A 27145-nucleotide genomic window follows, 5' to 3' on the forward strand; every position below is an offset into this window, starting at 1 on the left:
CAAAAAGGTTTCTATGTGACCCGTTAAGCTATCCAGGCCATTAACCACCTCAAAAATCACTGGTCTCCCCCACCCCCCACCACCCCTCTCATCTCTCTCCAACTTCCAACCTACAGAAGAATCACTGAAGCCACCAATTGCCTTATATTCTTCCCATCTCCAATCAGTATATCATAAACCCTGTTCCAATTACATTCAGTTCTCTCCCGAAATCCAGTCCCCACTCCCAAACTTCCCAGTTATGGACCCCCAAAGAACTTGATCTGGGCACCCATTCACACAAGACTTCAAAAATTCTTATATTTATCCAACTTGCTGCTGGCTGCCTTTAGCTTGAAGACATTTCTTTTGTTTGTTTCTTTCTTTCTTTTCAAACGTTTTTATTGTCATAGACAGGAAAAAATAACATGAGTACATTGAAGTAACAACACTTACAATGCCTCAAAAAAAATTATCTTGAGGATTGAAAAAAAAGTTTGCGATAACAAAAAAAACCTACTAAAAGCTTCATACGAAGTCATACAAAAAGCTTCTAAAAATAAACATCAAACTGCCAGCAAGAAAAGAAAATACACTAAAAAATTTATGATTAGATCGTGGAAAAATTATATCAATTAACTCAAATGATAATAAAGAGCAAATGAGCCCCATCTTTTCTCAAAATCAAATAAAGGTTCAAAGGTTAGACTTCTAATTTTCTCCAAACTAACACATAGCATCACTGGAGAGAACCATCGTGACAAAGAGGGAGCTGATGTATCCTTCCACTTCAGCAAAATGGCCCTCCTAGCTATCAATGTAACAAACGCAATAACATGTTGGTCAGACACAGAAATACCATGAACATTTTGAGGAACTATTCCAAAAAGCACAGTTAATTTATTAGGTTGTAAATTAATTTTAAGTGCTTTAGAAATTGTTGAGAAAACCGACTTCCAGGACTGTTCCAATATAGAACAAGACCAAAACATATGTGTCAGTGTAGCTATCTCAGTTTTACATCTATCACAATGACTATCAACATTAGGAAAGATTTTAGAAAGTCTCTCCTTTGTCAAATGATAACGATGTACAATTTTAAATTGAATCAAAGAATGGCTAACACAAATTGAAGAAGAGTTAACCAACTTCAATATCCACATCCAATCCTCCGTTCTTTTGTTAGTCTGTACCTGCTCTCAGGATTTGGACTTGCGAAATCAGGTAATCTATCCTAGTTTTAAGACCTGTCACTCAGGCAGAATGCAAGCAAAAAACTTGTTTTAAAGGATGTGGATGTGTCTGCTAAGATAATGGCATTTCTTTTAGGGGTGAGGACATGTGGTGCAATGTAGAGCTGTCATTAAAAGCCATGGCTCAAAATGCATTTATACTGAGTAGTCTCTCACAAAGCCAAGTTTGTGTTCTGTAGAAACGTAGAACATAGAACATAGAAAAACAACAGCACAATACAAACCCTTCAGCCCACAATGCTGTGCCGAACATGTGCTGACATTAGAAATTACCTAGGGTTACCCATAGGCCTCTATTTTTCTAAGCTCCATGAACCTGTCCAGGAGTCTCTTAAAAGACTTTATCGTATCCGCCTCCACCATCATCACCAGCAGCCCATTCTATGCACTCACCACCCTCTGCGTAAAAAACCTACCCCTGATATCTCCTCTGTACCTATTTCCAAGCACCTTAAAACTGTTCCCTCTTGTGATAGCCATGTCAGCCCTGGGAAAAAGCCTCTGACTATCCACACAATCAATGCCTCCTCATCATCTTATACACCTCTATTAGGTCACCTCTCAACCTCAGTCATTCCAAGGAGAAAAGGCCGAGTTCACTCAATCTACTCTCATAAGGCAGGCTCCCCAATCCAGGCAACATCCTTGTAAATCTCCTCTGCACACTTTCTACAGTTTCCACATCCTTCCTGTAGTGAGGCAACCAGAACCGAGCATAGTACTCTAAGTGGGGTCTGATCAGGGTCCTATATAGCTGCAACATTACCTCTCAGCTCTTAAACTTAATCCCATGGTTGATGAAGGCCAAAGCACCATATGCCTTCTTAACCACAGAGTCAACCTGCACAGCAGCTTTGTGTGTCTTATGGAGTCAGACCCCAAGATCTTTCTGATCCTCCACACTGCCAAGATTCTTACCATTAATACTATATCCCTGCCATCATATTTGACCTATCAAAATGAACCACCTCATACTTATCCGGGTTGAACTCCATCTGCCACTTCTCAGCCCAGTTTTGCATCCTATCGATGTCACGCTGTAACCTCTGACAGCCCTCCACACTATCCACAACACCCCCAACCTTTGTATCATCAGCAAATTTACTAACCCATACTTCCATTTCCTCATCCAGGTCATTTAAAAAAGTCATGAAGAGAAGGGATCCCAGAACAGATCCCTGAGGCACTCCACTGGTCACCGACCTCTATGCAGAATATAACCCATTTACAACCACTCTTTGCCTTCTGTGGGCAAGCCAATTCTGGATCCACAAAGCAAGGTCCCCTCAGATCCCATGCTTCCTTACTTTCTCAATAAGCCTTGCATGGGGTACATTATCAAATGCCTTGTTGAAATCCATACGCACTACATCTACTGCTCTACCTTCACCAACGTGTTTAGTCACATCCTCAAAAAATTCAGTCAGGCACAGAAGGCATGACCTGCCTTTGACAAAACCATGCTGACTATTCCTAATCATATTATGCCTTTCCAAATGTTCATAAATCCTGCCTCTCAGGATCTTCTCCATCAACTTATCAACCACTGAAGTAAGACTCACTGGTCTATGATTTCCTGGGCTATCTCTACTCCCTTTCTTGAATAAGGGAACAATATCACAACCCTCCAATCCTCTGGACCACCCCCCCCCCATCCCCATTGATGATGCAAATATCATTGCCAGATCCTCAGCAATCCCCTTCTGGCTCTCCTAATTTCATTCTTAAGCTCCTTCCTGCTAGCCTTATAATCTTCTAGATCTCTATCACTAACTAGTTTTTTGAACCATTCATAAGCTTTTCTTTTCTTCTTGACTAGATTTTCAACAGCCTTTGTACACCACAGTTCTTGACCCTTACCTTCCTTTTCCTGTCTCATTGGAATGTACCTATGCAGAACGCCACACAAATATCCCCTGAACATTGCCACATTTCTGCCATACATTTCCCTGAGAACATCTGTTCCCAATTAATGCTTCCAAGTTCCTGCCTGGTAGCTTGATATTTCCCCTTACTCCAATTAAACGCTTTCCTAACTTGTCTGTTCCTATCCCTTTACTATGCTATGGTAAAGGAGATAGAACTGTGATCACTATCTCCAAAATGCTCTCCCACTGAGAGACCTGACACCTGACCAGGTTCATTTCCCATCAAGTACAGCCTCTCCTCTTGTAGGCTTGTGTATATATTGTGTCAAGAAACCTTCCTGAACACACCTAACAAACTCTAACCCATCTAAACCCCTCACTCTAGGGAGATGCCAATCAGTATTTGGGAAATTAAAATCTCCCACCACAAGAACTCTGTTATTATTACACCTTTCCAGAATCTGTCTCCCTATCTGCTCCTTGATGTCCCTGTTACTACAGGGTGGTCTATAAAAAACACCCGGTAGAGTTATTGACCCCTTCTTGTTCCTAACTTCCACCCACAGAGACTCTGTAGACAATCCCTCCATGATTTACTCCTTTTCTGCAGCCATGACACTATCTCTGATCAGCAGTACCACGCCTCCACCTCTTTTGCCTCCCTCCCTGTCCTTTCTGAAACATCAAAAGCTTGGCACTCTAAGTATCCATTTCTGCCCCTGAGCCATCCAAGTCTCTATATTGGCCATAACATCATAGCTCCAAGTACTGGTTCACGCTCTAAGCTCATCTGCTTTGTTCATGATGCTTCTTGCATTAAAATAGACACATCTCAAACCACTGGTCAGCGCATATCCCTTCTCTGTCACCTGCCTATCCTCCATCTTACACTGTCTCCAAGCTTTCTCTATTTGTGAACCAACCACTCCAACTAAACACTGAGCAACTAAAATGAAAGATATATTAATATATAATTATCACCCTTCAGACATTTAAGGCAATATTTTTGAAGATTACAGAGTGTATTATTAAGAGAATACACTCAGATGTTCTGTAGTAAAATGGTTTAGACTATAAGCAGCATTGGGAAGCAGATTTGACTGTTTACAAAATGGGAGGATTAGGCAGAGCCAAATATCCAATTTAACATTTTGTGATAAAATATTCCAATCTGGCTGACAATCTATCAAATTTGAAAGTTCAAAGTAAGTTTGTTATCAAAGTATACACGTGTCACCATATACAATCTTGAGATTGTTTCATGGTGGAGAAATCCAAGAAACATAGAATCAATGAGAGACCGCCCCCAACAGTATGGACAAACAACTAGTGTGCAAAAGACAAACAACGGTGCAAATACAAACCAAGAATGAAATAATAATAATAATAATAATAAATAAGCAAAATATATCAAGAACATACAATGAAGAGTCCTTGAAAGTGAGTCGAGAGGTTGTGAGAACAGTTCAGTGATGGTGCGAGTGAATTTGTTTCTAAGTGATTCAAAAACATGAAATAGTTCAGTAGATAATACACTCAGATGATCTGTAGTTGGATGGTTTAGACAATAAATGGTATGGGATTTAGATTTGACTGTTTACAAGTACTTCTCTCTTACCTGTTACGTACCCCGTAACTGGGTTGCTAAACCAGCAGAAATGGATCACTCAGTTGGAGTCTGGAGTACTAGAACTAAGAAAGTTTTATTAAAGAAACAAGCAACACAGTAATCGAAAGGATAATAAATGCAACAGTTCAGCGATGATAAACACACATGTGCACAGAATTAAGATAACAGCATCAATCAAGCTCTATCGTTGTCTAGGGGTAAATGACCAAATTTCCAAGTGACTCAAAATTCAGTCCAGTTTAGTAGTTCAGTTCGCAGTAATCGTTGCCATGGCGATGGACAACGTGGGGGAAGAGAGAGATAGAACAGGAACAACTGATCATTCAGTACGGCTTCACTCACAGACTGGCGATTTTGGGCAGGTCCTTGGTGATGTCACCTGAGGTCACCGACTGTGACCCCTCCTCCAGATGCGGTCGATCCTCTGCAGTGAACCCGGCACCCAGGCAAAGGCGGACACACACCGGGTTCCCGCTGATCGTACCTTTCCACCCTGGCCGTTGTCTGATACTTCTCACCCACTCGTGAGAGGCGCACCGCTTCCAGGGTCTCGTTACCTCGGGTGGCGTGTGTGTCGCCTTAGCAAACCGGTCCCTTTTTATCCCCCTGCTGGGGTATCGCCTGTCCATCACTTCAAACAGTTCAAGGTTCAAAGGGGGAGCCGCTCCAGACAGCTCTCTCTCCCCCGTTCCTTCATTACACATCTCCAGACACTGCTCCATTGTTCCTTATCTCTCCTTCCCCTGAGGGCAGGTGGCAGACCAACTGCTGATGCCACTGAGGCTAGCCCAGGCCAGCAAACATCTTAATTTTATGTGTATTCTCGTCACATACCCTCTTAAGTAGAATGGGATAGACAGGTGCATTACTGCCTATAGACTAAAAGATGCTTGATCCAATCACCAGATTTTTTTGAATATGCTCCGATTCTATGGTCTGAAGATACTTGATTATTTTGTGTTTAAATTACTTCACCCTCACCCACCCCACCCCACACCTCTTCTGTTTAATATCTGCTGACCTTATTTTCATCTGTAATCCTGCACTATGCCTCTAACACAAACCGCACTTCCTTCTCTTTTCTATTAGTAACCACCCAGGTTTTAATCTTTGAAACTCTCTACAAATCTCTCTGCTTCTTCCTTCTCCGTTAAGCATTGAAGACGTTCCTATTTCCAAGTCAGTGAAAGTCAAATTTATTGTCATTTGCACAAGGTTATGTGTGCACAGGTGCAATGAAAATCCTACTTGCAGCAACATCACAGCAACATAGCATTAGAGACACCACATTCACAAGAAAAAATATAAATTAAACAAAGCTGTACATGGTAGAGGACAAGTTGAACAAAAAATAGTCATATTATTTTCAATGGTTCTTATTTCAGTCGAAGCAAGCAGCTGAGAAGAAGAGTGGGAGAAATCGGGTAGAAAAAGTCGTTTTTTTTAAACACTGCTCGGGGAGAAGGGTCTGCACTGCGCAGGCGCGTGACGTAGCGCGCCAAGGTTTAAAAGCAGACCTCCATATACAGCGGCCATCATTGTAGCGGCCATCATCGGACTGGACTGAGTCAGAGTGGGACGGCTTTGGCTCAAACAGGCTTCGGCGAGAGCAGGCAGAGGCCAGGGTAGGTTCCGGTAAGTTTTTTGTTCAGATTGTTTAGTGCAGTGAGAATGCCAGGCAGGATGTTGGAATGCTCCTCTTGCAGGATGTGGGAAGTCAGGGAGCCCTCCGGTGTCCCTGACAACTACACCTGCAAGAAGTGCATCCAGCTGCAGCTCCTGACAAACCGCGTTAGGGAACTGGAGCAGGAGCTTGTTGACCTGCAGATCATTCGGGAGAATGAGGAGATTATAGAGAGTAGCTACAGGGAGGTAGCTACGCCAAAGGAGCAGAGGACAGGAAATTGGGTTACTGTCAGGCAAGGGAAGAGGAAAGAGCAGGCAGAGCAGGGTTCCCCTGTGGCCATTCCCCTCAACAACAAGTATACCGCATTGGATACTGTTGGGGGGGATGACTTACCTGGGACAAGCTGCAGTAGCCGGATCTCTGGCACTGGGTCTGGCTCTGCAGTACAGAAGGGAAGGTGGAAAAAGAGGAGAGTGGTAGTGATAGGGGACTCGATAGTTAGAGGTGCAGATAGGAGGTTCTGTGGTCGTGACAGAGAATCCAGGATGGTTTGCTGCCTCCCGGGTGCCAGGGTCAAGGATGTCTCTGATCGATTGCATGACATTCTGAATTGGGAGGGTGACCAGCCAGATGTCGTGGTGCACATCGGTACCAATGACATAACAAGGAAGAGTGAGGAGGTCCTGGAGAGTGAGTATAGAGAGCTTGGTAGAAAGTTGAAAAGCAGGACCTCAAGGGTGGTAATCTCAGGATTGCTACCTGTGCTACATGCCAGTGAGGGTAGGAATAGGATGCTCTGGAGGATGAACAAGTGGCTGAGGAACTGGTGTAGAGGGCAGGGTTTCAGATTTCAGGATCATTGGGACCTCTTCTGGGGCAGGTGGGACCTGTACAAGAGAGATGGGTTACACTTGAACTACAAGGGGACCAATATCCTTTCAGCGAGGTTTGTTAGTGCTGTTGGGGAGGCTTTAAACTAGATTTGCAGGGGGATGGGAACCAGAGTGCCAGAGCTGACAGTGTGGCTGGGGTGAAAATAAATGATGTTAAAAGTTCAAGCAAATCCGCTGATAGAAAGGTTGTGAGTGGTGGTAAAAATCTTCTGAGGTGTATATATTTCAATGCTAGGAGTATTACGGGGAAAGCGGATGAGTTGAGGGTGTGGATTGACACATGGGATTATGACGTTATAGCAATTAGTGAAACTTGGCTACAGGAGGGGCAGGACTGGCAGCTTAATATTCTAGGGTTCCGATGTTTCAGATGTGATCAAGGCAGAGGAATGAAAGGTGGGGGAGTAGCATTGCTTGTTAGGGAAAATATTACAACAGTGCTCAGGCAGGACAGATTAGAGGGTTTGTCTATTGAGTCCTTATAGGTGGAGCTGAGAAACAGGAAAGGTATGGCCACATTAGTGGGATTGTATTACAGACCACCCAATAGTCAACGAGACTTGGAAGAGCAAATCTGCAGAGAGATAGCAGGCAACTGCAGGAAACATAAAGTTGTGGTGGTAGGGGATTTTAATTTTCCATACATTGATTGGGACTCCCATACTGTTAGGGGTCTAGATGGTTTAGAGTTTGTAAAATGTGTTCAGGAAAGTTTTCTAAATCAATATATAGAGGGACCAACTAGAGGGGAGATGCAATATTGGATCTCCTGTTAGGAAACGAGTTAGGACAAGTGACGGAAGTCTATGTAGGGGAGCCCTTTGGTTCCAGTGATCATAACACCATTAGTTTCAACTTGATCATGGACAAGGATAGATCTGGTCCTCGGGTTGAGGTTCTGAACTGGAAGAAGGACAAATTTGAAGAAATGAGAAAGGATCTAAAAAGCGTGGATTGGGACAGGTTGTTCTCTGGCAAAGATGTGATTGGTAGGTGGGAAGGCTTCAAAGGGGAAATTTTGAGAGTGCAGAGTTTGTATGTTCCTGTCAGGATTAAAGGCAAATTGAATAGGAATAAGGAACCTTGGTTCTCAAGGGATATTGCAGCTCTGATAAAGAAGAAGAGGGAGTTGTATGAAATGTATAGGAAACAGGGAGTAAATCAGGTGCTTGAGGAGTATAAGAAGTGCAAGAAAATACTTAAGAAAGTAATCAGGAGGGCTAAAAGAAGACATGAGGTTGCCTTGGCTGTCAAAGTGAAGGATAATCCAAAGAGCTTTTACAGGTATATTAAGAGCAAAAGGATTGTAAGAGATAAAATTGGTCCTCTTGAAGATCAGAGTGGTTGGCTACTTGCGGAACCAAAGGAAATGGGGGAGATCTTAAATAGGTTTTTTGAGTCTGTATTTACTAAGGAAACTGGCATGAAGTCTATGGAATTGAGGGAATCAAGTAGTGAGATCATGGAAACTGTACAGATTGAAAAGGAGGAGGTGCTTGCTGTCCTGAGGAAAATTAAAGTGGATAAATCCCCGGGACCTGACAGGGTGTTCCCTCGGACCTTGAAGGAGACTAGTATTGAAATTGCAGGGGCCCTGGCAGATATATTAAAAATGTCGGTGTCTACGGGTGAGGTGCCGGAGGATTGGAGAGTGGCTGATGTTGTTCTGTTGTTTAAAAAAGGATTGAAAAGTAATCCGGGAAATTATAGGCCGGTGAGTTTAACGTCAGTAGTAGGTAAGTTATTGGAGGGAGTACTAAGAGACAGAATCTACAAGCATTTGGATAGACAGGGACTTATTAGGGAGAGTCAACATGGCTTTGTGCGTGGTAGGTCATGTTTGACCAATCTATTGGAGTTTTTCAAGGAGGTTACCAGGAAAGTGGATGAAGGGAAGGCAGTGGATATTGTCTACATGGATTTCAGTAAGGCCTTTGACAAGGTCCCGCATGGGAAGTTAGTTAGGAAAATTCAGTTGCTAGGTATACATGGAGAGGTGGTAAATTGGATTAGACATTGGCTCAATGGAAGAAGCCAAAGAGTGGTGGTAGAGAATTGCTTCTCTGAGTGGAGGCCTGTAACTAGTGGTGTGCCACAGAGATCAGTGCTGGGTCCATTGTTATTTGTCATCTATATCAACGATCTGGATGATAATGTGGTAAATTGGTTCAGCAAATTTGCTGATGATACAAAGATTGGAGGTGTAGTAGACAGTGAGGAAGGTTTTCAGAGCCTGCAGAGGGACTTGGGTCAGCTGGAAAAATGGGCTGAAAAATGGCAGATGGAGTTTAATACAGACAAGTGTGAGGTATTGCACGTTGGAAGGTCAAACCAAGGTAGAACATACAGGGTTAATGGTAAGGCACTGAGGAGTGCAGTGGAACAGAGGGATCTGGGAATACAGATACAAAATTCCCTAAAAGTGGCGTCACAAGTAGACAGGGTCGTAAAGAGAGCTTTTGGTACATTGGCCTTTATTAATCAAAGTATTGAGTATAAGAGCTGGAATGTTATGATGAGGTTGTATAAGGCATTGGTGAGGCCGAATCTGGAGTATTGTGTTCAGTTTTGGTCACCAAATTACAGGAAGGATATAAATAAGGTTGAAAGAGTGCAGAGAAGGTTTACAAGGATGTTGCCGGGACTTGAGAAACTCAGTTACAGAGAAAGGTTGAATAGGTTAGGACTTTATTCCCTGGAGCGTAGAAGAATGAGGGGAGATTTGATAGAGGTATATAAAATTATGATGGGTATAGATAGAGTGAATGCAAGCAGGCTTTTTCCACTGAGGCAAGGGGAGAAAAAAACCAGAGGACATGGGTTAAGGGTGAGGGGGGAAAAGTTTAAAGGGAACATTAGGGGGGGCTTCTTCACACAGAGAGTGGTGGGAGTATGGAATGAGCTGCCAGACAAGGTGGTAAATGCGGGTTCTTTTTTAACATTTAAGAATAAATTGGACAGATACATGGATGGGAGGTGTATGGAGGGATATGGTCCGTGTGCAGGTATGTGGGACTAGGCAGAAAATGGTTCGGCACAGCCAAGAAGGGCCAAAAGGCCTGTTTCTGTGTTGTAGTTTCTATGGTTTCTATGGTTTCTATTTCTGTACTGAAGTTGTAATTAAGATTATGCAGGATAGCTCAAGAACTGAATGACTGAAGGACTTCAAAAACAGCCACTTCTCTTCATCCTACTTAATATCTTGTTTTTTTTACCTCAAGAGAAGCAGGTATTGTTTTAGCTCTCTCCTTAAGTTGTTTTCCTTTGGGTAGATCTTCTGTGCATTCATAGTTTCCATCCCTAGTAACAGAATCAAAGAAAAGTCTCCTGACAAGAATAAAGTTAAGTGCAGAAGCTGAGACCAGAGTATTTATATTTGTGTCACATGGATTGTGCTGAAATTAAATGAATTTGAGTTTAAATTATCAATGTTGCAGTTTTTTACAAAGAGAGATTGTAATACATTTTAAACCAGTAACAAATAGCAAGAGACCATCACTGCCAATGCACCAGATCTTGCAACCATTGAACAATAATTCTCATGCAGGTAACAGGGCTTGGTGCTGACTCAAAGCTGTTACCCACACTTCCTCCACCTTGAAATATCCTTGCTGGTTAGTGACTGTGACGGACGCGCTCCAGATGTTTCCAAACTTCCATAAAGCTTTTAGTACTAAGTGTGACAAATTATCTCCTGCCAGGTTTCATGTTACTTTCCCAATTTGATAACTCTGTTGTAAAACCTGCATGATCTTTCCTGGTCAATGTATTGTTTTCAAATCTGACAGAAATCTGAGGTAACTAAAGAGTACAAATCCTCAATGCCATTATCAGTAAAGAACAACTTATTGTCCCTCGTTTCTTATCTCTTCATTCACTGCTGTTGCTTCCTGAGCCTATGAGTAGCTTGTGCCTCTGGAAGAAGTTCTTCTGCAAGCTAAATATGATGAGTGTCTGGAAACTCACACAATGGACTGGCCCACAGACTTCAATGCTGTGTATCTACAATGGATTTTGAGACACTACATCAGCTTAAGGTATAGTTAGTTATTTTTCATAGCCTCTTGTTAAACAGGTTAAAATTCCATGAGCTAATCATGAAACTTGTGTCCTTAACTGTTTCTATTTAAATAAATGGACACATGTGTCATTGGCACTCATAACACTCTACACCAGCCCTTTGCTTAGCAACTAGCCATTACATGTTCTAAAACCAGTTTCATGTTGTTGTGCAGATTATACTTATAGATAAATAGTGTGTTCTAGAAGACAACAGAGGTGAAGCATTCTTGAACAGTAAAAGGGTTAGCAAGCCTAAAGAGGACAATGAGAAACAACTTTACTTAATTATTTGAAGGTCACTATGGCCACTGAGAAGTCTGTGGCAAGCACTTTCTGTTTACAAAAACACAAGACATCAGCATACTCATGTGAAGCTATATAAATTATAAAAACATTGCAACAGTTGCTGCTGCAACTGATCATACTATATTGTCCATAATCACTTGAGGCTGTTGGGGCTGGTTTCTTAACTGTACTAATAGGAGTATTATGTTTGTTCTTAATAAAGACAAACTTAGCATGGGTTTAAGCTAAGAACATTTTATTACAACACTGAGAGCATGTGACCTGGACCCCGCAGAAGCTTCCAGTTCCAGGTGAACCGCCTGCATTGCCCATTGAAAACTGAAGTGCTTTATTATAAACACAAATAGTAACACATCTTCCCCCTTTAAAGAAAAAAAACACAATACTGTGTCCTCCAACCTGCAAAGAACAATAATCCTTTCCAACAATGATATCTACAATCTGTAGCCAGTCCCCTTTCAACCCATCAACTTTCAATCAGTCTCTGAGGTGGTTTAATGATCCTTTTTGGTCTGCTGTATATTTCCAAAGGCATATTGGTTACATTTGGTGTGTTGATATTAATGTCTTTCTGAGAACTCTGATCAACCTGTTCATTTTTTACACCTGCTGGTCCCTTTGGTGTACTGACAGGTGATGTGTCAAAGCAATGGTTTGGAGCTTGTGGTCATAGATCCACATGGTTCCTTCTCAGAGATGCTCCTTGCTCCATCTGGATCTGGTAGGAACATAGAGCAACTTCTTCTTGCACATATCTTTGAATAGACCATGTGCCAGAATTGTGATCTCAGATTTGCACTTGATCTCCAGGCTTCAGGACTGTTAGACTTTTCGCAGTCTTGTCATTATACTCTTTCCCTTTCACCTTAGCCAATTTGACCTTGTGTGCTCCTTTAGGTGTCTGTGCGCTGGCAGGTTGGTGCGTAAGCATCGACACAGCAGTTGGGCTGGTGAAAGGCCATTCTACAGTGGTGCACTATTGTAAATCATGAGACTTTTGTGGAAACCCTCTCATCTATCTTGTGCCTTCTTCATGCCCTTCACTACCTTGACTGAATTCTCTGCTAGGCCATTAGATTTTGGGTGATGTGGACTTGAAATTACATGTCAAAACCCTCAATCACTGGTAAAGGACTCAAATTAATAATAGCTCAAAAACTGTGGACCATTGTCTGATATCACATCAATCCCCGGGTAATTGGAGAAGTAGTCTGTTACAACAATATGACTCTTACCAATACAATCAAACAATTCTACTCAAACTTCGAAGTACAGCCTACCTGGTACAGGGTGTGGTGTAAGCAGTTCTGCTTGCTGCTTTGGTCCATAGGTAAGACATATTTAACATGAAGCAGTTGACTTTGTTCATTTTTGGCCAGCCCATCACTTCACAAGCTCTACATTCACATTTTTCCTCTCTAACATGCCTTTCATGTATTTTCTGGAGCATTCCCTTGCATTGCAACACTGGACTCACAAATCTGTTCCATTTGAAACCAAATTTTCCACTACTGTTCGAAGCTGAGCGTGTGTGACTTGATCCCCATCGGAGCTTCCAGTTCTGGGCAATCTGCTCATATTGCTCACAAGGAACTGAAGTTCCTTACTGGATACATACATAATAACACAGGAATCTTATTAAAGAATAGGAGTTTCAGTGCCTTTTTGCAAATCCCATCTATAACCCATCGAGTGATTGGCTGGAACTCTGATATGGTTTCAGGCTAACGTGAACTTACGGTAACCATATGACGGTTGCCAAAATTATTTAAATTCCCTGACTGCAGAAAGTTGTGAACAATCAGAACCTCCACCCTACTGAAGTTGTAAGAGTTCACTTTCAAAATGAAGAAGCTGCCATTTTAAAGAAATGTTTCCTTATACAAACTCACGTTTTAGTAATGCTGTGACAAGTTTTGAAGTGCCTTTCCTATTAAATCAAAATGTTTTGTATCAGGAGAAAAAAACTATTAATATCATTTCAAAGCAGCCTCTCCAACACCAGTATCTCAATAAATAAATGACAGTTGCCAAAGGAGTGAGGATGCACTGTTTCAGAATGCAGTTTTATAGGAATAATTTATACGTACGATAGTTCTTGAATTATAATGTCAGAATCACATAGCACAAAAATAGGACCTTTGGCCCAACTGGCCCATGCTGACCACGATTCCCACTGAAGTTCGTCCTATTTGCTGGCATTTTGCCCATACCCCTCTGACATTTCCTATCTAGGTACATGTAAATGAGCCACCTCAAACACTTCATTCGGCAGTTCCTTCCATATACTGACTACTCTCTAGATGAGAAGGTTGCCCCTCAAAGTTCCTATGAAATGTTTCCCATATCACCTTAAATCTTTGCCCTCTCCTTCTTGATTTCCCAACCCTGAGAAAAAGACTATCTATGCCCCTCATAATTCTAGAAGCAATAATGTTAAAACATTCTTCTTTATTTTCAGAATTGTACAATTGAAGCAGAGTACAAAGAAGGTAAAAATTTTCCAAAAAAGCTAATGTCACAAGATCACTTCAGCTTCAGGCATAAACTTTCTATTGTGAATCCCTGGCGAAATAAATGTACAGTAGTTTTGGCACAATTGATCTTAGGTACTTGACATCAGCTGGGGGAATCAGGAATGTATGGTGAGATCCTGAAACACTTTCAATATTCAACACTTTCAAAAAGCTGGAGAAACTCAGCCAGGCAGGCAACATCTACAGAGAAAGAATGGTCAAAGTTTTGAGTCAAGATCCTTCATTTGAAGTGAAAGGTCAAAGGGAAATGGTCAAAGTAGGGAGAAGGGGCAGAGCAAAACTGGATCTCCTTATCACCTGCCAACTCTTGCTTTCATTGCAGATGAAGGATCTCAATTCGAAACATCAATTGTTCATTTGCTCCATAGTTGCTACCTACCCACTGAGTTCCTCCAGCACTTTGTGTCTTTCTCCAGATTCTTGCATCTGCAATCTTGTGTCTCCACTTTCAACATTCACTTTGATAAAGTTGACTCTTTATCTGGAAACCTGCCATCTCAGAAAATGGCTGCACTTAAGATTATATTCTGACCCTTTGGTGTGGAGAGGCAAAGGTGCAGAGCTGGGGATAGCAAGGACTTGTATGGCTTTGTGCTGTTATTTCCTCATGTAAAGAGGCATCTTGAGCAAACCTTTACAAAATTTAAAGTACATTATTCATTTCTTCATGCTCACTCAGAGATGCATAAATGTATGGTTGTGATTTAAGTAAATAATTAATATTTACTATCGATTTGTACTCCAGGGAGCGCGAAGCACAAAATCAAATATCGCTGTGATGATTGTATGTTCTAGTATCAATTGTTTGGCAACAATAAAGTATAAAGTAATTAGGGAGGGAAGGTGATTTCTAGCATTCCTGGAATAAAGGAAATGTTTACTCTGATTTAATTTTGCGGGTGCTTGGGCGGTTGAGTTGGGAAGAGTTAATGACAGAGAGGATAGATATAGTCTACAAATAATGTAGATTCCTGTGCCTAAATTTCCTTCTTTCAATGTAAATTTTTAGTATTATTGTGCTTCACGTTAGGAGAATTAACATAAAAGTGACCACAGTTGCCAATCTAGATAACTGCATTTCTCATTTCTCAGTGTTCCAACAATTATGACATCCAGAGAGATTGTTTGTAAATGCTTGAGCTATTTGACAAGAATGAAGGACATTAAGACCCCTCGCCAAATCCTGCCAAATCAACTTGCAACTAACCTGCGATACTCAATGTGCCACAGTTGACCGTGCTCAAGAGCAGCTCTTCTCCACTGCTTTCAGACTTATGAACCGATCACTTCTGTCACATCCTCTTCCTGATGAAGCCGCCATCTTCAAACCTTTCTTCTTTCCCTTTCATTATCATTACTTTAGAATTTTTCAACTTTCCTGCTTGATACAAGCAGGATCCATAGTGAATTATGAGGCAGTTCATGGGAGACATCACCAGGGCACACAGGACATAGTAAACTGATAAAAAGGCAGGCACAACTTAGTGTAGCTAAGGAGTGATGAATTTGAAGAGGCAGCATAACCTAAAAGATACTACCTGAAGGGGTTCAAGGGCAGAAAGCAGTCCCAGTACATCCAGGGCATGCTCAAGAGAAAACCTGAGTACAAGATGTGAATGATTTGTGTATGTCTCAATCTACAAAACATCTACACTGAAGACCAAATCTGGTTCCAAAAGCTCTTTCACACATTATAAAAAATTATTTTTAACACTGAAAATCAAAGAATACAGAAACATTTGTACTAACATACCAGACCTCACAAAGAGTCAGAGTGTCATAGAAAAGTACAGCCAGGAAACAGGCCCTTTGGCCCATCTAATCTGTGCTGAACCATTTAAACTGCCTACTTCCATTGACCTGCACTGGGACCATAGCTCTCCATACCCCTCCCATCCACGCACCTATCCAGACTTCTCTTAAATGTTGAAATCGAGCTCAAATGGATCACTTACACTAGCAGCTCATTCCACACGCTCATGGCTGTCTGAATAAGTGACAACTTGATTAAGTAACTGCCAACAAATTTTGCCACACTCTGTCATTGTGTATTTTAGAGTCAGCACTCTAGTAAGACAGAAGTAGGTGCACACAAACAACAATCACGTAAAATTAGGTTGAATGGATCAAGGCTAATGCATTGGAACCAGGAAGACATAAGACAACTGTAACCTTGATAGTAAAGAGGAAAAAGACTTCTTACCTGTTGTTGCAGGAGTGAATTTCTATCCAATGCTCGCTGCGGAGAGAAAATATCTAAATTAGATTTTCCAAAAAGGTAATTAATTAGTTGACAAAGCTAAAGACAACACAGGAACATTAGACAATTACAATTTCTACATTTTCTTTCAGTCTCATTGTCTGCTATTCTGCTTTGAGTTTATTAAAGAAAGTGGTTTGATAACACCATATTGGTCCATTGTACTCCAGAATGCGAACATTTTTACTGAATTATCAACTGAGGTTGAATATTCAAGGTTGTAAAAATGTATGGTGACAAAGCAAAGAAAAATAAAGTCAGCTTCTACGTTTATGTGAAGGAAGAAGTCATTATAAATAATATATCACATTGAGAATATTTGTATGCGAGAAAACATGCCTGCATCAAAATATCTAAAATGATTGAATACTGTAACAGGAAAAGTTTTTCCCCCATTCACTCTAGCCACTTCCAGAATATCACAATATATATTACATTCACCAAATTACCTTAAAATACAATTAATGTTGATATGTCCACACCAATCTGTAATTGGTAATGAGAAAAGCTTATCAGCTTCTGCTTAAAGGAAGGTGTTTAGCTTTTAATGATCTTGCTCTTCTTCAGTTCATTCCACAGGATCTTTAATATCCACCGCGGTTCAGATTAAAACTTTATGCAAAAGGTAGTATTTCTGGAAGCCCACTACCCCCTTCTTGTACTAAAAATTTGGGATTTTGTGCTCAAGATCTGGAACAGGGCTTGCATCTACAACTTCTGATTCAGAGGACAGGATGGTGCTATATGAGCCAAGCTGACACTCGAAAGGAATGGTCGGTGTGAAAACTCACTGAAACCGCTTCAGTTGCAATGGAAGGAAGGTACCAGGGAAAAAAATTATAATTAGTCGATTCAGCCAACACTCTCAGAACAAAGGAGTCTTACAACTAGCAGCTGTTTCTAGTTAATGGCTGGGATGGGTTAGACCTAGACTGTCAAGGTCTCAAGCTGTCTGAGTAAGATAAGAGGAATCAGTTTTATCGGGTGTTCTCCAGATAGCTAGCATTTGAAGCAAAAAAGTAGCATTAGCAGCGTGTGAACAAAGTAAAAGAGTTCTCTCTTTATTGACCATCTGCATACATGCTTAAAGCGCTTAAAGGGGATGTCACTTAAAATGAAGCCTTGAAGTGAGATCAGACGTGTTGATTTTCCAACTATTGAAACAGGTGGGAGAGTGAGCTCTGTCTTGGGTTGACTATGATTATAATGGGCTGCGACTCTTGAAAGAATGTCCAGGAAGTTAAAATCAGAACTTAAGCAGTGGGTCTGCAGGTCTGAGATGCAATACTTTCAGAAGAGATAACAAAAGTCAAACGTCCCACTTTGACAGTAATTGCAGTTTCAGCACTGTTCAAAGTACTACAGGTTTAGTTACACCAGATGACTGGGGAAGGCCTGATGGATGTAGGAAATCAGCTGTTCCTGAACTTGGTGATGTGAGACCAAATAATTCCCATATTTATGATCTTCATAATTGATAAAAAGGAGGGAGTTGATGAAATTCTAGAACAAGTTATCATTTAAAAAGGAGGAAGCATTTGATATCTACAGTATGTAGGCTAAAGAGTGGACAATTCCTCAGGGTAAGAAGTGATGTATCCTAGGGTGTTTTAAGAGGCAAGGGAAGAAATTACTGGGTCCTGACAGAGGTGATTGCATTCAAAGGTTGAAGATACCAAGTCACTGGAAAGTTGCCACTAATGAGACATCAATGTCAGTGGTGTAACAGTACAGTTTTGTTAATGGCCAAGTTAGAGATGGAGTGCAAATTGCTGCTCATCGCTCCTGTTTCTAGGGTGGAGCCTGGATGCAAAGTTCATCAGTTTAATAGGGTCTAGCTCTTGATCCCATATTAAATACATAAGGTTTGATACTGAGATGCTATGGTAGAATTCTGTCATGTTAACTAAGACATGAGGCTGCTAAACAAGGTAAGAGCCCATGGTATTACAGGAAAAATACTAGCATGATAGAAAATTGGCTGACTGGCAAGAGACAAGGAGCGGAAATAAAGTGAGCTTTTACTGGTTGGCTACCCATGACTAGTTGTGTTCCGCAGGGGTTGGTGCTGGAGTCATATCTTTTCACATCATACAGTATGTCAATGACAGAATTAATGGCTTTGTGGCCAGGTTTGTGGATGATCCAAAGATTAGTGGAGAGTCAGATAGTGTTCAGGAAGCAGGAATTCTGCAGAAGGGCTTAGATACATAAGGGGAATGGAAAAGAAGTGGCAGATGGAATATAGTGTAAGGAAGTGTATGGTCTTGCTCTTTGGAAGAAGGAATAAAGGCACAGGCTATTTTCTAAATGGGGAGCAAATTCAAAAATTGGAGGTGAAAAGGGACTTGGAAGTCCTCAAGCAGGATTCCCTAAAGGTTAACTTGCAGGTTGCGTTGGTGGTAAGGAAGGAGTATTTGATGGCTCTTGGCCTCTACTTGCTGGAGTTTAAAATGAAGAAGGGGGTAACTCATCACAACCTATCGAATATTGAAAGGCCTAGGTAGAGTGGATGTGTAAAGGATGTTTCCTATGGGGTGGGGAGGATTCTAGCACCAGAGCGCACAGCCTCATAATGCAAGGGTGTCCCTTGAGAACAGAGGAGAAAATTTTTTAGCCAGAGGCTGGTGAATCTGTGGAATCATTGCCATAGCCGGCTGTGGTGGCCAAGTCATTGAGTATATTTAAAGCAGAGGTTTAAAGGTTTTTGTTTAGTAAGGGCATCAAAGGTTATGGTGAGAAAGCAGGAGAATGAGGTTGAGAGAGATAATAAATAAGCTGTCATAGAATGGTGGAGCAGACTTGATGGACTGAATGGCCTAATTCTGCACCTTTGACTTATGGCCTTATAATGTCCCTTTAATAACCCATTCTCAAAATTAACCTGGAATTATGAAGGACTAACTACAATCAAAATCTACCTGTGCAATAACCATAGTCCTTAAAGATATCTCAGAGTGTAGAGACAAAAAGTTAAAAAAAACTTGGCTGAGGATAAAACTATGAGGATCTGGCTCTGGGATAAAAGTTCCAAAGCAGTGCAAATCCCACTGCTACCCAGACCAAGCCCCGCAACAAACTCTAGCCCCAAGGCCCGAAAATAATATTCACTTCCCCTCCTGAGCTGCCTGGGGATAAGGAGGCTGCTCACCTGTCTGCTTACCTTTGACTGAGGTTTGGACCTGTTGCAATGGGAGGTAATATTCTGCACCTATTCATGCTGGAAAATTTTACACCCTGATCATTTGAACAGGACCGATTCATATTAATGAGTTAACTCCACACATCAAATAAATCTCTAATTATACCTAGGCTCATGGTAAAATAACATCATCCACAGCCAGAAAAACACTGGAATTAATTTCATATCAACCATCTAAAGTATTCACATAGTTCCACAAAATCGTTTAACAAAACATCTGGATAAATAGAATTATAGTCCTTGAAGTAGTCCTTGTTACCAGTCCTTGTTATCATGGCAATTAACCAGGGATTAAGAGAAAACATCACCTTCAGCAAGGCATCATAATTTAGAATTAGGCATCCAATGCTTAATTATTCCTTATATCTTGCTGGGGAACATCATTCTGGGTTGTGTAGGTTTTGTCATCATTATGAAACAGTTGAACATATACTATTACAGTGTGAAGCACATCAGATTGAAATAAATCAAATGCAGGCTTCATTACAATCTTTGAGGTTGATAGTTTTCATTTACAAATCTTGTTAAGTCATTGAAGTGACTTCAGTTTAATTCACAATATTGTCTTTCATTGCTTACAATCCATAGGGTTTTTTCGGGAAATTTAGCTTTCACTTGAAAGAGAAGTAGTAGTGTGTTTGTTTCCCAGTTCTCTACACCACACTCCAGTTGGTTACAGTAAAGCAACTTTAAATTGGACTGCCAATCACCACAAAAAGTCAGTAGAAGAAGAAGATCAGCCATCATCATGACAATTAAGCACTCACTCAACAAGTAATCCCAGTTTACTATCTCTTAAAATATCTTAATATGACAACCTCCCTGTGTATTAAAGTGACAACAAACTTGCATTTGCACTACACCTGTCAAAATGCTTTGGTATTTCATAGGCAGTAATTATTTTAGAGCTCTTGGTTAAAATACAGTATAGGTAAACCCTGCAGCTAATTTGCACAACAGGGTCCCACAAGCAGCAATGTGATAAGTGTTTGGGCAATGTGTTAGCTGTGTGTTTCAATGCTGTTAGTTGTTATTTCAGAATCGTGGGCAATGGAAGATTGCCCCACACCTCTGTGGACGGTCTCTCTTTTGTGGATTTCAGTTCTGAACACTATTTGATTGCTTTTATTGTTGGCATGATTTGCTTTTTTCTATCCTCTGCACATTTGGTGTTTGATAGCCCTCTTTTTTTAGTGGGTTCCTTTGAGTTTCTTCGTTTTGCGGCTGCCTATAAGGAGATAAGTCTCAAGGTTGTTTAATTTATACATATTTGGATAATAAATGTACTTTGAACTCTGAACTTTGAGATAGCATCTGAAATGCTTTATGCACCCGATGGGGTAGATGGTGTCTCTAAGTACTTCATTTGAGAGATGGCACCTCTGACAATGTAACATTTTCTTTGTAATGGAGTCACTCATCAATATAGATCAGTTCTTTGGACTGAACTTAAACAGACAATATACCATTCGGTTTTCTATTCTCTGTTGTTGACCAATACTAACATCTCACAGAGTCATACAGCACACACAGGCCCTTTGACTTATTATCTCCATGGAAGTCTCCATGGAACTAACCCCACATACCAGCTATAGTTTTCTCTTCTTTGGTGATTCTAAGGCTCATCCAGATACCTTTTAAATGTTTGAGTTTCCACCTCCACTGGCTGGAGCAGTTCATACTTCAACAGCTTTGGGTGAAAAACTTATCCCTCTAATCACCCGTAACCTAAATGTATGCCCCCTCATTATAAATACTGTTGCTATGGGGGAAAAGTTTCCAACTATCTACCCTTCCTGTGCCCCTCGTATAATTGTATACATCTATCAGGTTCCCATTCAGTTCCCTCCACCCCAAGGAAAACAAGCCTCACCTATCAAGTCTCTTATCATAACCAAAATGCCATCCCAGGGCAAGGATTTATTGTGTCTATCCCATCCCTCAATGCATCCATGTCTCTCCAGAAAGGTGCACACAACGCTCCAAATGTGTAGTAGACAATGTTTTATAAAGTTGACTACCATAATCTTATACCCCCTGACTTGGCCAATGAAGGCAAACATCCCATATGCTTCCTTCAGAACCCTGTATATCCCTGTCACCACCTTTAGGGACCTTTGAACTTGTACACAAAGATTCCTCAGTACTTTCTAGGTGTCTAACATTCATGGTATTAGAACCATAGGACCATAGAAACTACAGCACAGAAACAGGCCCTTTGGCCCTTCTTGGCTGTGCCGAACCATTTTCTGCCTAGTCCCACTGACCTGCACACGGACCATATCCCTCCATACACCTCCCATCCATGTACCTGTCCAATTTATTCTTAAATGTTAAAAAAGAACCCGCATTTACCACCTCGTCTGGCAGCTCATTCCATACTCCCACCACTCTCTGTGTGAAGAAGCCCCCCCCAATGTTCCCTTTAAACTTTCCCCCCCTCACCCTTAACCCATGTCCTCTGGTTTTTTTCTCCCCTTGCCTCAGTGGAAAAAGCCTGCTTGCATTCACTCTATCTATACCCAGATAGAGTATTGATATTCATTATTTATTTTCACATGTTTTCACACATTATTTTCCATATAGATCACTTGAAAACTCAAGTACTTTGAGGTGGTATAAGGGAAGTGCAATAATAGAATGCAGAATATAATGTCATGGTTGCAGTTACAGGGAAAGTGGAATGCAGGCAGGCAATAAGGAGCAGAGATCAGGATGAAGTAGATTGTGAGGACAAGAGCTTATCTCTAATTTACAATAAGTTCATTCAAAAGCCTTATAATAGTAAGGTTGAAGCCATCCTTAAACCTAGTATATGATCAGTCCTTACCAACTCACACTTAAAGGATGAAATTCCATCTGCTACTACCTTGCCTAACTCACCAGCTGATCAATATTGTACTGTATCCTCCTCACTATCAACAACATCACCAATCTTCTTTTCACTTGCAAGCTTACATTAACATCCATCATTCATGCATATGTAAGGAGTTTCTTTTTTTTGTCACTGAGTAGTCTAATTAAAATGGCTTCTTTGTTATGTTATAATTGAAAGGGCTTCTTTGTTATGTTAACTGCTGAGAAAGTCCTTCCCGCTAGCAATTTGTTTTGGATTATCTATTGATAAGAGGTCGAATGAACCAATTGCGATAGTTGTTTTGTTTTTGGTGTGTCTGTAAGATACTGTATGCGTGGGGTTTTTGGCAGAAGGCGGGAGAGAGAGACAGAGGATGGACCAGGTGCTGTGAGTCCGCTAACGGGGTCAGACCCCGAGCCGGGCGTTCAGCGAGGAGAGGAGACGGAGACGGACTTGGGTGGGGCGTCTGGTCGACCACCGTTGTTGGTCCCAGGCGGCCGGTCGAGGTGGTCTGAGGGGTCGCAGGGTGAAGAAGGTCAATGAAGAAGCTCCAATTGTTTGTGCACGAAGAGATTGAACTTTGATAAGTGTGGCGCCTTTTATTTTCCTTTTATATTTTATTCTCTATTTCTTGTTAAATACACCTGTTAGGGTGCATTCTCCAGTTACCTTATAAGGTAACCGTAGCCTTCAGCCAGGAGCAGATGTCATCAGGTGGTTCCCAAATTATATAGTTCCAGTAATATCTATAAACTGTAAATCATTTAATCGTATCTGGTGTATTGTCTGTTATTTGGGCAGGGCTGGCTACATCACACAGCATCCACACAAACTAATTACCCAGTTTGGCGGGGCCGAGGGCTGTTTCCCTTGACGACAGCGAGCCAAGTGACCCTGAGGCTGGCCAGGGGGGCCACACATATAACACCAAGTGTCACAGCACTGATCCCTGTTATACACCACTGACCAGAGGCTTTCAATCATCAAGTCCAACCTCCCACCATTATCCTCTATCTCATGGTACCAAAGCAACTCGCCCTGGATCCCATCGGTTTCAAACTTGTCAAAGGTATTACTGAAGTCCATGTTGACTATATTCATGGCACTGCCCTCACCAATCAGATAGGGTATCAAATTAACTAGGGCCTAAACAATTTTGACCATTCCAATCATATCCTCAGAATTATTCCAATAACATTACGACCTTTGACCTTAAAATCACTAGTCAATAATTATCCAGCTTATTCTGCTACCCACTGAAACCCACAGTGTCTGAGTTAATGCTTTCAGTGCTATGAATGTTGGGAAATCACAAATATTAATTCTGTTAGATTGTAATCATGGGCAGCTCTCTCCCAACTCCCTAATCACAACAAAACCACCAGCCATATGCATCATTAAATTTGAAATTGCTGATTAAATATTAGCTCAGTTGAATGTATTTACCTAACTCCACACCATGAATCATGTCCGAGTATCCTTTGGTCACTTAAGTATAACAATACCCAAAGATACAACATGTCTCAATCATTCTGCTAGTGTTATTTTTTTTTATCCTGTTTGAATCCAAAAAGAAGAACATTTGTGTCCCATTTGATCTATTTCCCTGAAGTTGTGTGGTTTGGATTCAGAGCGCAGGATCATGCCCCATCATGTGTAAAACACAACTTTTTGATGCTCCAAAACACACTGCAATTATGCCACTTTGAGATATTTTATTAACTGTGTCTGAACTATATCATAACCGCCCTCAGTTCTACTAAGGGAAGCCGCGGAAAGAAATTAATTCCTGAAAAACAGTCCCGATGAAGGGTCTCAGCCCGAAACATCAACTGTTTACTCTTTTCCAGAAGTTTTGTGTGTGTTGCCAAGAAATTCATAATGCCTGCACTCACAGCAGATTTGCATCCCAAAACTCTTCCCAAATTAAATGCTGCTTTAATCAAGGACTCCAGTAAAACAGCAACTTTTCAAACAATAAAGTATGCAAATAGAAAGACTTGTTCCCATATAATATGCTTCACAGTTTCACATACTCCAGATCTTTCAAACTGTTTTACAATGAATGAATTCAATGACGTGAATCACCATTGTAACAAGGAGATATGGGGGGTGTGAATGCCTTTCTAAATAAGCATAAATATTTCAGAGGGTAAAATGGCAGGAACTGTGCTCGCAAGGTGAGCATAAATAAAATATAACAGCAAGAAGTTCTTTCAGTATTTGTCAGAAAGCAAGCGGATGGAGACGATGAGTTGTGAATAAAATAGGAAAGAGACAGAGAACAGACACAGGGTAGTTAATAACATTTGCTATCTTTAAATAATCACTAACAAAAACACAAGTAACTGACCTCTCCAGCTAAAGATATCCAAAGATGACTTTGATGAGTGGAATCCTTAGACCAATGGTAAGATTCAATTTATTCTAGAATATTGCAACTCAAGGACAGTTGTCATTAGACCTTCTAAGCTTCCTGTAAACCCTGTATAATTCACTACCGTCAACATAATAGGCTCCCAGTTGCAGTAATTAATGACAAGAGTACCTGAAGTAGGTTTTAGACTGGTGCTCGTTTCTACCAAACATAATCATGGAATAATCAGAACCAGGTTTAATATCACTGGCATGTCGTGAAATTTGTGGTGTTCATGGGATCAATGTCCATTGAGAAATTGGATGGCAGAGGGGAAAAAGCTGTTCCTGAATCGCTGAGCGTGTGCCTTCAGGCTCCTGAACCTCCTACCTGATGGAGGGCAGGTCTTGGGTGATGGAGATCCTTGATGATGGAAGCCGCTTTTCTGAGGCACCACTCCTTGAAAATGTCTTGGATACTTCTATGACAGGGGACTAAAGAATTACAGAGTTCACTGAGTTTTACTACTCAGTAAAACTATTCTATTAGTTTACTCAGTAAAACTACTCAGTAGTTTTAGAAACATAGAAATATAGAAAATAGGTGCAGGAGTAGGCCATTCGGCCCTTCGAGCCTGCACCGCCATTTATTATGATCATGGCTGATCATCCAACTCAGAACCCAGCCTTCCCTCCATACCCCCTGACCCCTGTAGCCACAAGGGCCATATCTAACTTCCTTTTAAACATAGCTAATGAACTGGCCTCAACAGTTTGCTGTGGCAGAGAATTCCACAGATCTGAGTCTTTTACTGAGTAAACTAATGGAATTGATCATCAGTATTACACACAATACTTTATGTGGTTTTGGGAAGACCTCTGTTGTTTTTTGAGCAGGTTGGAGAAACACTTTGCAATTAACCTGATAATACTGACTATAAATGGGTTGCTCTACAACAAAGACAAGCTGAAGGAGCTGGAAAGATACTGATACTGAGAAATACAAACACTTTGGGTGTTTTTAAACATGCAAATAAATGATCAAAAATAAAATGTTCCTCATTTAACATTTTGGTGACCTTTTCCAGTGGAAGTCCTATCCTTTGAGAAATGGGATTGGGCACATCCTGGTATCTTCCACCCCAAGAAGATTCCATTTGCCTACGGCAGGTCTTTATTAACTCACGGAAGAAAGATTAGGAGCCCATAATGCTGAACGTAGTGAATTAGGCATGATTTATAGGAGGTCCAAAGGGTGCAACTGTCTTTACGTTTAAAAAGTCCCTCATAATTTTAAAATCAGATAGTAATCATAGCACCAGGAAAAGATTTTACAATAAGTCACAGACTTCTTGATCAATGAGCCCAGGATTGCCACTGATCGAAAAGCCGGAGGCCATCAGCAATCATAGCACAGTATAGTTTAGATGACACTATTGATTATCCCTTCCATCACTTTGCTGTTGGCCAAAAGTAGACTATCAGACAGTAAGTTGCTTGGTTGAATTTGTCCTAATTCTGTTAGCAGACCATATTGGGATAATTTTCTGCTCTGTTGGGTAGATGCCAGTGTTGTAACTGCACTGCTCCATAGTAAGTCTCTGCCACAAGATCCATGCAACATTAACTTCTCCCAACCTGTTTCCCCCTCCCGCTTCATATATATATAGTACTGTAGATGTTTGTGAAGAAAAAGAATTTCAGGATGTATATTGTATACATTTCTCTGACATTAAATGTACCTATTGAACCTATTGTTTATTTAAGCATTCTTGTTTATTTAAGTAATTAATTATGTGTTGTACGTACATCATCATACATTTTGTGTACACCTCGCTTAAAGTAAAGACAAAGTTACACCTGCATTTTGGACTTCCCTGTCTTCCTTTGAATTAGTTTAATCTTTTTAAGTTTCAAAACATAACACCTATAACCTTCATTCTCCCTCATGTTTGAGGAAATAAACCCTTTCTTTCACTCGATTGATGATAGAAAAGATCTAAGCAATGGAATTAGTTGCCACGTGATTTTTAAAAAATTGGAAAATTACTGATTTCCTGAAGGGAAGATTTAGGGGAATTATGTTCCTCATGATCAGCACCTTTAAAGTGCAAACACTTCTACCTGTTGTGCAATTCTACCAAGCCATTCTCCCTTGCCCTTTGTTTTACACCAAGCAGATATTAAGCCTGATTTCTACCTTCCGTTGCCTTTAGAAAAATAAACATGTGGAAGTACTAAACTCATTTTGGTGTGCAGCAGGTGTTTAAATCTTTTTTATGAAGTCTGAAATAATAACAGATCACATGAGGATAC

The 27145-nt window shown here is 40.8% G+C and overlaps 1 protein-coding gene across 1 annotated transcript in view; it reads right to left on the minus strand.

Moving 5' to 3' along the window:
- The window catches only part of LOC134345421 (uncharacterized), a 518220-nt gene that overhangs the window by 408966 nt on the left and 82109 nt on the right, over positions 1–27145 (minus strand). Inside the window, 1 exon segment of the mRNA XM_063046052.1 lies at positions 16359–16394. Within this exon segment, the coding sequence (XP_062902122.1) occupies positions 16359–16394 (36 nt within the window).

This window comes from Mobula hypostoma, chromosome 4 (genome assembly GCF_963921235.1).
Source record: "Mobula hypostoma chromosome 4, sMobHyp1.1, whole genome shotgun sequence".
NCBI classification, from domain to species: domain Eukaryota; kingdom Metazoa; phylum Chordata; class Chondrichthyes; order Myliobatiformes; family Myliobatidae; genus Mobula; species Mobula hypostoma.